We start from the raw sequence: 12,717 nt of genomic DNA on the forward strand, positions 1-12,717 counted from the left end.
GGGGATGGTGATGAGAAAAAATTCTATGGTAACAATATTTAGTTACTGATGGAAGGGAAAGAAAGCTCTGTTTGTCTTTTACCACCATCATAATTAGCTGATTTATTCCCTGGAGGTTCTCTACTGAAGTATGCAGCCTAACAAGGAGGATGCTCCCTTGGCATTTTAAAAAGCAGACATTTCTTAGCAACCTCACTTGCTTTTCTCAAAACTTGTCTCCTCAGTCTGTGCCCTGTTACAATCAGGTGAGCTTTAAGGCAAGAGAACGAGATGCCAACGTTGCAACAGTTCATGTTATAGCAAGAACTATTTCTGCATTGGAGACACAGGACAAGATTTATGTTGCTTTTACTCTTTTTATGCCATTTAGACCTACGTAACTGGTTTTTCCTTGAATGACAAAGACATAGAGGCTCAATGTTGAAGCTTCTCTGTTTTGGTTAAACAGTACCAACATGGTACTGTTGGACCAGGAATGGCTGCATTTACTCCTGAAGTAACTCATTCATTCTGGTTCACCAGTTTAAGTGGGGAAACGACACACATCCCATTTATGCCTCAATTATCTTTCTAGGGCATGAGGAAACATCATCGGGTAATGACCTTGCTCTTTCCACAATAACTGTTTCCCACAAGAGAAGAGAGGAAAATAACACCCTTCCCCTCCACACAGCTGTTTCATTTCATCTTCACACAGTACTTTCAACAATTAAAGTTTGATTTTTCTTGCCTCACCTTTGCTGTTTCAGGTAATGTAATGGGAATCTTGTTTAAATTCATATCATTACTTGCTGAAAAGAAAAAAAAAAAAAAAAGGAAAAATATATCCTCCAGCACCTCAAATTCTACGTAATTTTTAGCAAGGCAAGGATTAAAGTGCTGGTGCTAAGTCATCCTGCTTACAAATATGAATTATCCTTCTTAATCACATGATTTCCTATTATTGTGCAATGAATGCTGATCTTGGAACAGTTGAAGGCCTATCCCCTAAAATGGGGATGATAGAATAAGAATTCTGTTCTTTTTGAAAATCAAAGGTATTAAAAGGTGCATTGGTATTTACTAAATCAGTTGAACAGCTTAATGCTGCACCACATAACTGAATTCTATTCATCTCTGTACTTCAGAAACAAACTTGTGAAGATCTGAACTGATTTTTATCACTTTAAATGTCTAAAATGCTACTTAATTTATAGAGAACGTTCTTCAAATAATACTTCATTAAGAAGTGAAACCCATGCTGTGAGATGCTATGAATGCTAAACATTTTCATTGCTTCAAAGACCAATTGAACACATGTATGGAAGAAAAATCCACCGGAGGTATTAAATACAAAGACAATACATCTGTCTTGGAAAGCTGCTGTAAATTGTTAAAAGCTGTAAGAGTACACTGGAGAAAGTGTTACTTGCTATATGCTTGTTTTGCTATTATATTCTTCCAAGACCAGGCTCTTAACTCCCAGTCAAAACTGAAAAGAGTACTTTGCTAGACAGATATTCTTTCTGAATATCTGAATCAAGAGCCACTCCTATGATTTTACACTAACCATATTATTAATATGAATATTAATATTATTAATAACTGTGAAAATTCATCGTTTGAAAAATGAAGAAACACCAAGTCAGTGCATACTTCTTGTCATTATCTAACTGTGCTTCAGTCAGCATTTGTGAAGTGTAGATATTAAAAACCCCTACCCAGTCACAGAAATACTAGGACAGTAAACTCATTAATTCTGTGAAGCAGTCAGATACCATAGTGACAAACACCACCCAAAAAAAAGCCCAGGAGAAAAATGAATCATTCTTTTTCCAGAGGAGAGTTTGAATTGTGTGCAGTAAATAACACTTGGGGCTAAATACTGAATAGTAAGTAATAAATGCTGAATAACTGCTTATTTAATGAGCACTGTATATCCTGGGCTGCAACTGAGGTAAAAACCTTGGGAAAAAAAAAGACTACAGGACTGTGTCATTAAAAAAAACATGCAGTGCTTACATTCAGGGGCTACATAAAAAACTGCACTAGCAAGCTTATTTTTATCATTAACAAGAAAGTAAACTAGAACTCCTGAAATTTCACCATGTAGTGTCATCTTGGCAAAACTTTAGACGATTTATCACAACAACTTCTTCCACTTAAACTAATGGAATGACTAGTGATACTTTATTAACCACTATTATCGTGGTTTATTTTAACACTAAAAGAAAATGACAGTTTGTAAATGCATTTCACAAATCTTTGTTGTAGTAGGGAAATACGAAAATGTCAGGCTTTGAATGAAAATTATATTTCAGTGCACATACATTTTCGCTTTATTCTGATGAATGAATTTGTCTTCATTCTGCCTTGTTCCTCGTAGTTTATCTCCTGAACTTGCCTCACTCTCCTCAGTAGTGCTAACCTCCCTGGTCAATCAGTTTCAGTTCTTATTCCTCGTCTCAATATTTATATCCATTTCCTTCACCAACTATTTCTAGCATTCCAGCCTTTTCAGACTTCTATATACAGCCTACTTGCCAAAACACTCCAAATACCTCGATTCAGATTTCTCTTGCTCCACCTGTCTTCTACCCACATCTCCTCACGCAGAACACATGCCTATCCCACACTTTTAGAGGCTTCATTTTCTGCTTATGTCATGACTCCTGTGCTTCTGAAATCAAGACTTACATAGACTACATGAAAGTAAAAATAGAGGGGATAGATTTAACTGTCGTGACAGGCAAACAACAGATTTGTAACATACACAAATAATACATGCCGTATGCTTTACTTCCACAAATTAAATATTTGGTTCTCTGAAATGTTATTTGTGCACATTCTGTGATAAGATCCCTGGCAGGTCATTACCACTCGGTTATACAAGAGACTGCTCTGCAACAAATGTGCACAAAACAGGAAGGAGAGTGATTGCAAATCACTTATGAGCATATTCTGACAAATTAACTATACAGATGACAAGGAGGATATGGAAGTGGATAAATAATTACTCGAGAAAACTAAAAACTAAAAATAAGTGTAAATTATGTTCTTAGGAAACCTTACCGATGACGTAATTGAGATTATGGGGTCAAACTGCTAATATTAATATGTTGGGGGGGTTAATTTGCAAATATAACTTAGACATGGAAATCCACTATTGATAATCTAGTGACACTTAAAAAAAGAAAACAATGACCCTGACAAGTCATTAAATAAACACGAAATTCAAGAGTTAATTCTCAGAACTACCAGTAATAATGACACTAGAAAGTTATATCATGAAGGTCTGAAATTCAAGAAATATGCAGAGGGAAAATACCTAGTCCCAATTCTGATTTACAAAACTACTTTTTTTCTTACCTTCTCCAAAAAGCATCTATTTCCCGGAAACTTATCATACTATGACAACATGAATACTTTACAGGCTACGAAGGATTAGGAGAAAATCCACACACCAATCACACCATTCTTACAGGACAAAGGAGTTACTGATGTGTAAACTCAAAGATTAAATGTGATATTTGTGGTTTTGTAATGGCTAAGGTATCACAAAAAGAAGTAAAACACAAAAAATTGTCCAACTCCAGCATAAGGGTCTGTGCTGGTGCAAGTGGACATTCGCTTCCTGCTAAAACACTACACAATGTCTTTGGCTGAATTTCATGAGGCTCCAATGAGGTCATTTTTCCAGCCTGTCCCTCTTTACAGCAATTCTTCATATGAATTGTTTCTCACCAATTTGGTGTCATCTACAAACCTGCTATACTTGATATATTACCATCAATACTGGCTCTTGTATCCTGAGAAAACCCTCTAGTATACACCAACAGTTGAGTTTTGTACTGTTGATCACAACCCCTCACAGCCATGCAATCCAGCCAAGTTTCAACCCATCTTATCATCCTCTTATTCAGTCCATAGCTCACCATTTTCACTGAGACTGCTCTAAAGTAAAATACCACTCACAGTTTCCCCTGTGTCCACAGAGGCAGTTACCTCACTGTGGAAAGCAATTAAGGTTGGTCAGGCATGATTTAGGCTCAGTAAATCCACAATGGCCATTCCCAATCACATTCTTATCCTTCATGCAAGCAGAAACTCCATCCATGAGGCTATGCTCTGTAACTTTGCCTAGGATGAGCATGATGATCCCAGAACCTTCCTTATGCTATTTCTGAATACGGGCATGACATTTTCCTTTTTCAGTCATCAGAAACTTCCCAAGTTTGACATGATCTTCCAAAAATTGACAGTGGTCTCACAGTAACACTGGTCCCTTGAATTTAAATGTTCCCCTAATCTTCCTCTACTGTGGGCAATGTTTCATTACCACAAAAAATTTTCCTAGCAGGCTGAAGAACCTGGCAAGTCAAACTTTACCATTAAAAAAAAAAAAAAAAAAAAAAAAAAAAAGGAGAAAAGGCCATCAGTCCTTGCCTTTTCCATGAGTTTGTCACTAGGTCTCCGGCCCCAGTGAACACTGGGTTCACATTTTCTTTTGCTGTCAATACATTTACATTTGCCTTTCCCATCCCTCACTAGTTGCAACTCCAGCTACTGTTTACTAACTTCTTTCTTTCTTGTACACTTGATGCATTTTCAGCAAAACTCATGTGATACAACATTATGCATTTTAAGTAATTTTCATGTATCTCCAACTCTCAGGGATTCTGCCTCTTGACCAGCTAATCTATTAATTATCTGATCAGTACCTAATATCTACTGCTTCTGAATTAATCCGAATCAGCTCTAAAACATGGAAGGAAAGAAAGATACCCAAATTTTGTTTCAACCCTGCTATATAAGAGGTCATCTTTATATACTCTACATATACCTTCAATTAGAATTGTTTTCCTGTTCTTCAACGTTTACCTACAAAAATATTTAAATTAGGGATGAGTTTCAGTCTGAAATAAAATCATTCAATATTTACTTTTGGGGTGAGCTCAATCCCTCTGTATCCTCCCTAACTGTACTGACTATTGACCATTGGCTATAATGGGAACTTAGACACCTAGCACTGACACCAACACCTAGAGAAACATAACTGCCACTGTGTGTTTTAAAGTGGAACTAAATTGCACTAAAGATGTCATTTCTAGCATTTCTTCTGTCTTCAGAAAACATATGTACAATATATAGGAAACAGAGTAAAAAGATCTTAATAAAAGTATAACCTCTTGGAATTAAATCTCACAGAATCTTTCTTACAGTAGATACCTGTGCGTTATTAGAAACTCATAGATGTTAGCTGAGGTGCAGAACACTTGTTGTATCACTTCTTAACGTGATCATACTGAAAATAGTGGCATCAGGAAAAAGTAATTAAAAGTAAAAAAGTCTTCCCGCAAAGGCTATAAGGTTCAAAAGAAATTCTATTCCCTATTTCCCAGAAGGGTCCATGTACATGAAAATGTCATATCAGTTGGCAGAAATTAACACTGCTTACTATGCTGTCAAGATATTTTACCTTAAAGTATCATTAGGACATGTAGTCTGACTGGAAGTGGCCAGCAGAGAAATTCCTTGGCAGAAGGGAATTCCAGATGTGAAACTCTTGTATATGTCATCTCTCCAGATGAGCAGGCTAAGCTTGCTGAAGGAAAGGAACTGTAACTGCACTCTACATTACACTGTCCCTTAGGGTTTATATAACAGTAGCAAAAATCAAAGCAGTTTATAGGATGTTTCAACTAGTGCCTACATCAGGACAGTAAGAAAATGGCCAAGAGCTCTAAGCATTCCTTAACAGTTCATCCATGAATACCCATATAAACTGAAACTGAGGCAAATAAAAGAATCTACTGTAAATTTTTAGAAACATGGCTGTTTCGGATCATTAGTGCACTATGAAAATGCTTGTCCTAAAAGTATCTGTATTTGCTCCTCATAACATTTTTCAACCTTCACAAGACAGCAGACCTTTCAGATAACATCATTCTCCATTTTATTTATTTCCCCTTAGTTCTGCTATAACATTACCACATAAAAAAAGTAATGTTATATGTCAATTTTAATATATATAAAGCAGCATTGATTCTATTGAATTACTGAACCACTAAAATCAGAAATATTAGACAAGAGGGAAAAGAAGGTGGTGATCACAATGCATTTATAGGGTCCTCTGTGGAGTTAGACAGTAGCCATGAAGTGGCTAAGAATTCTAAAAGAAATGTTTTAAGTTACAGACACTTCAACTTCCTGAAGGTTTTTCCCTACCTTCTCCTTTTTAACACGTTTGTAAAATTTCTCATACTAGTCTGCCTGACTCCATCATAAACTCCAGCAGTCCTCCCAGTGTTGTTATCATATCTTGATCCTATGTATGGGCAGATAAGTATGAAGTTGGAAGATTTTAGCCTAGATTTAGCGTTCTTGCTGGTCATTTTTTGCATTTACTCTAACATATTAGAAAAGTAATAGTACACTTGAACAACACTCCAAAAACAAGTTCTGGAGTATGGAGAAGTGAGAAGTTTATCCACAGATATTAACTACAAAGCCTTGAATCCAGTATCACTCTCAACTCCTAGGGATGATTCACTACTTAGAGTTTGCAAATTCCTTGCCCTCAACCATCTACCAGATGTCCTGGATACTGCTATATTGCTAAATTACATATTGTAAATATTTCAAACTCACAAAGAAATCTACAGAATTCCATAGATAAAATGTTGTCTTAACTTTGACTGAAAGCATTTATTGAAAATGAGAATAAATATAAGTCTAAGAAAAGTAGAAAATGACAAAATGAAGGTTAAGAGAAGCTCATTCATTTGAAAGGGCAAACATGCAGAGTAAAGGTAGGAATCAACTATCACTAATACCAAACAGGATAAACTAAGTATTGTCCTGAAAACTTAAGTTTCCTACTCTAAAGAAGGTTAACTGGGGAATCTGAGAATCCTCTATTTAGGACATCATTACAAACCCCTCCATTTATTAACTAAAAGTAATGTAATTAAAATCAGTAATAGAGGAATTGAGATAGACTAACCAGATGCCCCACTGAACTATGTAACAAATACTTTTATTATCTGTGCTGGTTGTCTGAAATAAATACCTTCTAATACAGAAACAAGTGACCTCAGAATTATGTGAGCCCAGAATCCTGTCACTTCAAGTCTCACATAATACAATCTCCTTATAAAATCAACCCAAGAAACTTTCCCTTACTTTAAACAATTTGTAATGAAGAACAGACCTAGTTGCCTTAATTTTGTTGATAAGGTGACCCATTTGCTATTTAAATTATAACATGAAAAAACTTTTTAAAACTTATGTAAAGCTTCATAAAGTATTCCAACATTTTAAATCCTTTCTGCTCTACAAGCCATATCTGAGGGTGATCTGTTTTTGCAAAGAAAGCTGAATGAATCAGAGGGCTCTGCACAAGGACAGAAGAGGATCTGTGTGGTTGTCAGCGTGCACTGAGGCCATCAGGCTAAACTGTGGCTTTGCTACGAGCAAGACACTGCTCTGAGAAACAGATGAGGAAACAGATTGCAACTCACAGACTGACAATCTGCTTGCCACGTTTCTTATACTTTTGAGGAGAAATAACTTGGGCCAGGCCTATACATGGTGTAGCTGCGCTAAGTAAGGCTAAGCAAAGAATGGAGCCATTCCCTGCCACAGTCTGCCAAGTGTAGAGGAGGAAAAACCAGCTCCAGGCTGGCTGCTCCGCCCTCCCACGCTGTGTAATGGCAGCAGCCAACAAAGAGCAAAGAAGGGCCAATTCAACCTCCCCTACTATGTGTGCCAGTGCACATTAATTAATATTCAATCCCACAGTCCTGTTAAAAATCCAAAGCTCTTTTAACATGTACAATTTATAAAGACTAAAAATTAGCATATAATCAAGAACTATCCATTCTTCAGCTTGTAACGTATTAGTAGGGCAAACAGGCATGTACATGACTGCACATGGCAAAATAAGATAAGGTCTCTGAGATACACTAAAACCTTCAAAGGTACTTTTACCAATAACACTTTGAAAGAAGTGAAGCCTGTCTCGGTCCAACAAGGAAAAACTGGTTGGTCAATAAAAACATGTTATGTATACACAGGTAATCAAATTAAGTAAATAAAAAATACCACGTTTTGTTAGAAACACTGTACTCTTGTTATGTGTTAAATCCTTCAATGTACATTTAAAGATTTGGCATACAAGAATTGAATGACACATTCTGTTAGAGGGACTGTGGGATTTTACTGTCAAATCTTTGTGTTTACACTGAAATAATACAAAAGCCAGTGAAATTGTGGAAAAATATGTGAAAATTCTCTTTGCAAAAAACTTTTTTTTTTTTTTTTTTTTAATATGAAGCATAGTTAATATACTAACATATACAGTTCCAGACACTGGAATCCCAGAAGAAACAGGAAAAATAAACTTACATTTCCATCTTCTAAACTCTGTTTTATGAGGCATCTCAAAATATCCTTGTTTCACAGCAAAAGATCCCAGCCCTGCACTAATATGTTTGGGGTTGGAGACTGTAGGCAACACAGACGTAACAGAGCTTTAGACGTCGTTGTGTATCACACCTGGAATTTAGATGTAACTCCACAGCTCTTTGTTGAAGTCCATCAGTCCAACCAGATGCCTCAGAAACTCATGGGCATCTAAAATACAATTAGGGACCCAGGTTTAAGCAACTAAATTACACTATGCCAGGTGTTTACTTAGGTTTCTTGCTCTAGGAGGTTGCAATGCCTTATGCTGACTTTCACACCTGAGGAATTCACCTTCAGTATATTCACCCACAATCTTTATACTACAGAACAAAGTATGGAGGTAGGGAACACAGACTGACCCAGAGCCCTTCAATGCTTCTTCTGAACTGAAACAAGTTATAGAGTTCACACAGTCAAACATCACTGACTTGTTGTCATTGTTTTAGGTAAATCAATTTGGGCATGAGGTATTATATTGTGACTATTACAGATATCTGTGTGCCTATGATGTCTTAATTAAGCATACATCATTTTTATGCTCTTAGCACATACTCTAAGCATGTGTTTAAATCCTCACAGGAATTCATTCATACATTTATACATGTGCTTAAATAGCCTTCTGGAACAAAACTGTTTTCCTGAACTGCTGTAATAATTTAATATAATGACTTAGGAGTTAGAAATCAGCCCTTAAAAATTAGATAATTTAGTCTGCAATTATCATCAATTAATAGGTCCAACTACAGAACCATACAAAGGTTTGCCCTATTTTCCCCCCAAAGACCATAAAACACTCTAAGTCAGAAAAAAAAGTTGTTATAAAAATGTAAATAGGACATCAGAGCTCAGGTATTTTTTTCCTTGGTTCAGATAACAATCAATGTGCATTTGCCAATTCATGAATATTACACTTCATTCACAAGGCACATAATTACTGCAAAGACAATTTCCACCAAAAAAGGCATCTTGCCATGGAGAGTTCAGCCATAGAAACTGAGTTGTCTCCAGGACTTTGAAGAAATCCAAGGGGGAAAAGTACTACTACTACTTAAACCAATGTATCAGGCACAGTGTAAGTCCATTTGTATCCTGAAAGAGTTGGACTTTCACAATCTAATGCTAGAAACAGCACTGCTAAAAGGAGAAAGAAAAAGCAACATGGACCTTTCTACCACGATGGGATACATAAAGTTCTGGGGAACCATTTTAGAAACTGAGAAATAATTACAACCAGCAGGAGATACTGTCAAACACAATGACACCTAAATATTACATAAAATGAAGAAAAATATGTTCCTGTATTTTTTCTATTGCTTTCTTTTTATTATAACTTTAAAAATCAGTTTTTATTCTAATAAAGTGCATCCAAAAATACCAGTTTAGCTCTACTAGGAAGCTTCTCTGATAGAAGACTGAAGAATCTTCTTCTTCAGAACCCCTCCAACCTCAAATGCAAACTTTTATACTCCACATTTATGGCTCTTCTACAACTTTGCTATTTTCAGCAAGTGTTGATTTCCTAAACAGGATCAAGACATCAGTATTCAGGACCTCACTTTGTTTCCATGTGTTCTGTACCAAGATAGATCCAATCCTAATCTTGCATGTCATTCTAGACTTAATTCATCATTAATGGCATCAGTTAGACCATGGAACATCTCCCAAATGAAGGTATGTTAAAATACCTGGCACATATAATTTTTTTCTTGAAAACAAATTTTATAATGCATAGTAATTTCTACTTTGAGCACTCCTGGTGAATCCTCTCAAAGGCATTATGTTGAATAGTGTGCTAGATTGTGAACATTTGTGCATCAATCCATTACTGAATTCTGAATTCTCTCTAAATTAGAAATACTTTAGCATACAGCTGTATGCAGCATAGCGAAAAGCTCACCTTTAATTTTCGAAGTTACATTAACAGAAGACATAGACATTCTTTACAACATTTGTAAGAAATATCATAAATATAACGGTACATGTTTTATTTTGCTTTACTTCTCTTTAAGCCAAGCGCACTTCTGGGGAAAAAAAAAGCCAGTTGACTTTACAACCTAAAATACTTAAATTCTGAGTAACAAACAATGACTGTTGTGACCCATCTGTATATACAAAACACATGTGTTCCATACACACAACATAAACCACTGCTGTTTATAATAAAGAAAGGAAAGCACAAGCAAATATGCTCCCTCTGGATATACAGAACTTACGATACACAACATGAAAGTAACAGTGCAGGAATATAGCACGAGCACTAGCCTTGAAGAAAGTCACTACACAAATCACGCAGTAGAACTAGATTATAAATGACTAGTCATTGTACTGAAGTGAACTTACTTCTGTACTTAGAAAAATGGCTATCACATTTTAAGAAGACTCATATTTTCAATTGAACCAACTATCTGGCATACTCCTTGCTAAGCAGCCTATTTGAGTACAGTACAAAAAGCAGTCACATGGTGTGTTTTGATTTTGGTCAATGGATTAGTAATTCAACAATGGTGCAATACCTAATTGAACTGGGACGCCACAGAACTTTGGTAAACTTGAATATCTGAACTGTTGTTGTTTACAGCGCTAAACCCAGCTTTAAAATAGAAAGACTTTATAACAGCGTTTAAACAGGTATAATTTAGACGGTTAACACTAAAGTTTCCCTGACAGGGAACACAGAGATAATATAAAAACATTGACAGAAAGGCACTGGCGATAGAATCATAAATACATTTTCATTTAAATCCATTTCCATTGCACTAGGCCTTTCTTTCTTTACCGAATAAAAAAACAAACCAACCCCCCAATTTATTCAAATTCTAGGTCAACAGTGTTTTGGTTCATTTTGTCTTCTTTCGCTATGCCTAATGTAGTGTTGAACATTAGCACTGGGCTGTATGCTGCAGACCCTCTCTGGTTTGAATACCAGATGTCATAGATGATTGTGACAATGCTCTGACTTAAGAGCATGATGAAACTTAACATCAAAGCTATGCTGTAGATTGCATGAGATAATAATGACTAAAGTTAAGCCCTTTCACCCAATATGGCCAGTAACCCACTTTCACTCCACTAAACCCAGGTACCTTGAAAGTAATGCTGCTCTTACCTAACCTGCTCCCTAAGTTTTATACCTCCTCGGCCTTGACGACCTATCTCCCACAAAAAAAAAATAAAATATTCCCTTTCTTTGTTTTGTAGGCTCATTACCATGGCATGCCTAATTTCTTCTGCAAGTGAGGGCTGCAACTACGGGTGAGGGTATGGGGTGAAGCTACGTCTTTTTACACAGAATTCCACAATGCAATGCCTTGTCTATGATAAACACTTCCATCTGTGATTACAAGGAGCAATTTGAAGATGGAAATATCAAAGGGAGGGTAATCAATACATTGTACATATTAGCACAGCAGTCGAAATGTAAGTTCTGCACCACAGCTAGTAACAGAATGAACACACAGACCTTACAGACGCATTGAAGGCAGGAAATTCAGTACCACTATATTAAGAAAATGACTGCCTGTGACTTTAAACACTGGCACGCTTGTACTTGGCGAGAGAGTGAACGATTTATTGTTACTATGAAGGATGCCGGAATGGAAATGAAGATGAGAGGGGCAATGATGATGATGATGATACAGAAGAAGAGGTTAATAACCCCAGCAGCTGATGGGAAACGATGTCCCTACCTCAATAAGCTGGATAAGGGGATAGCTCCAGATCCACTGCCCAGGATCCCTCCTTTCCTCCCAGAGAGGAGTTTCTCCACCAGAGCCACATTCCCAGTGCGAGCAGCTTCCAGCAGTTCCTGATCCTTCCCCATGGTCGGAAACCAAGCAGCCCCCCGCGAGAGAGCTGCACCCCGGGCCACAGCGGCTCCCTCCCTCCACAGAACGACCTCCCCTCCCCAGACCCTGCCTCAGAGCAGAGCACAGCAGAGATTCCTGCAGTCCCTTCCAGACCAGCAGGAGCAGCAGCAGGAGGGAGGAGGAGAATCACCTCCTCCTAGTTTCACTGGATCATTTCTGGGTGGAGTGTGGAAGGTGAAGGGGGGCGGCGGGAGGGAGGGAGGGAGGACGAGGCCAATAAAGAACCTCCCCCACACTGCCATGCACACACAGCCCCGGCCCGGAGGATGGGGCGGGGAAAGCGGGCAGTGTCAGCCGCCGTGCCCTGCCGGGCTGACGAGGATAACGACCCTCACGGACGGACGGGCGGGCAGGCGGGTGCACGGAAACGGGGAAGGGCGGCCGGAGGGAGGGAAAGAGGGAG

General features: G+C 37.6%; 1 protein-coding gene across 4 annotated transcripts in view; it reads right to left on the reverse strand.

Annotated features, from left to right (window-relative positions):
* ANKS1B (ankyrin repeat and sterile alpha motif domain containing 1B) overlaps nucleotides 1–12,323 on the reverse strand; it is a 420,494-nt gene extending 408,171 nt beyond the window's left edge. The window contains exon 1 of one of the 4 annotated variants that reach the window (XM_050323424.1): nucleotides 12,135–12,323. In XM_050323424.1, the coding sequence (XP_050179381.1) occupies nucleotides 12,135–12,268 (134 nt within the window). In that variant the 5' untranslated portion in view covers nucleotides 12,269–12,323. The remainder of the gene's footprint in view (nucleotides 1–12,134) is intronic. The other 3 variants (XM_050323422.1, XM_050323423.1, XM_050323425.1) reach the window with 3 other exon arrangements.
* Between the last annotated feature and the right edge of the window lie 394 nt (nucleotides 12,324–12,717).

Source organism: Myiozetetes cayanensis, unplaced genomic scaffold, assembly GCF_022539395.1.
Source record: "Myiozetetes cayanensis isolate MyiCay16 unplaced genomic scaffold, myiCay2020 scf3, whole genome shotgun sequence".
Classification (NCBI taxonomy): Eukaryota; Metazoa; Chordata; class Aves; order Passeriformes; family Tyrannidae; genus Myiozetetes; species Myiozetetes cayanensis.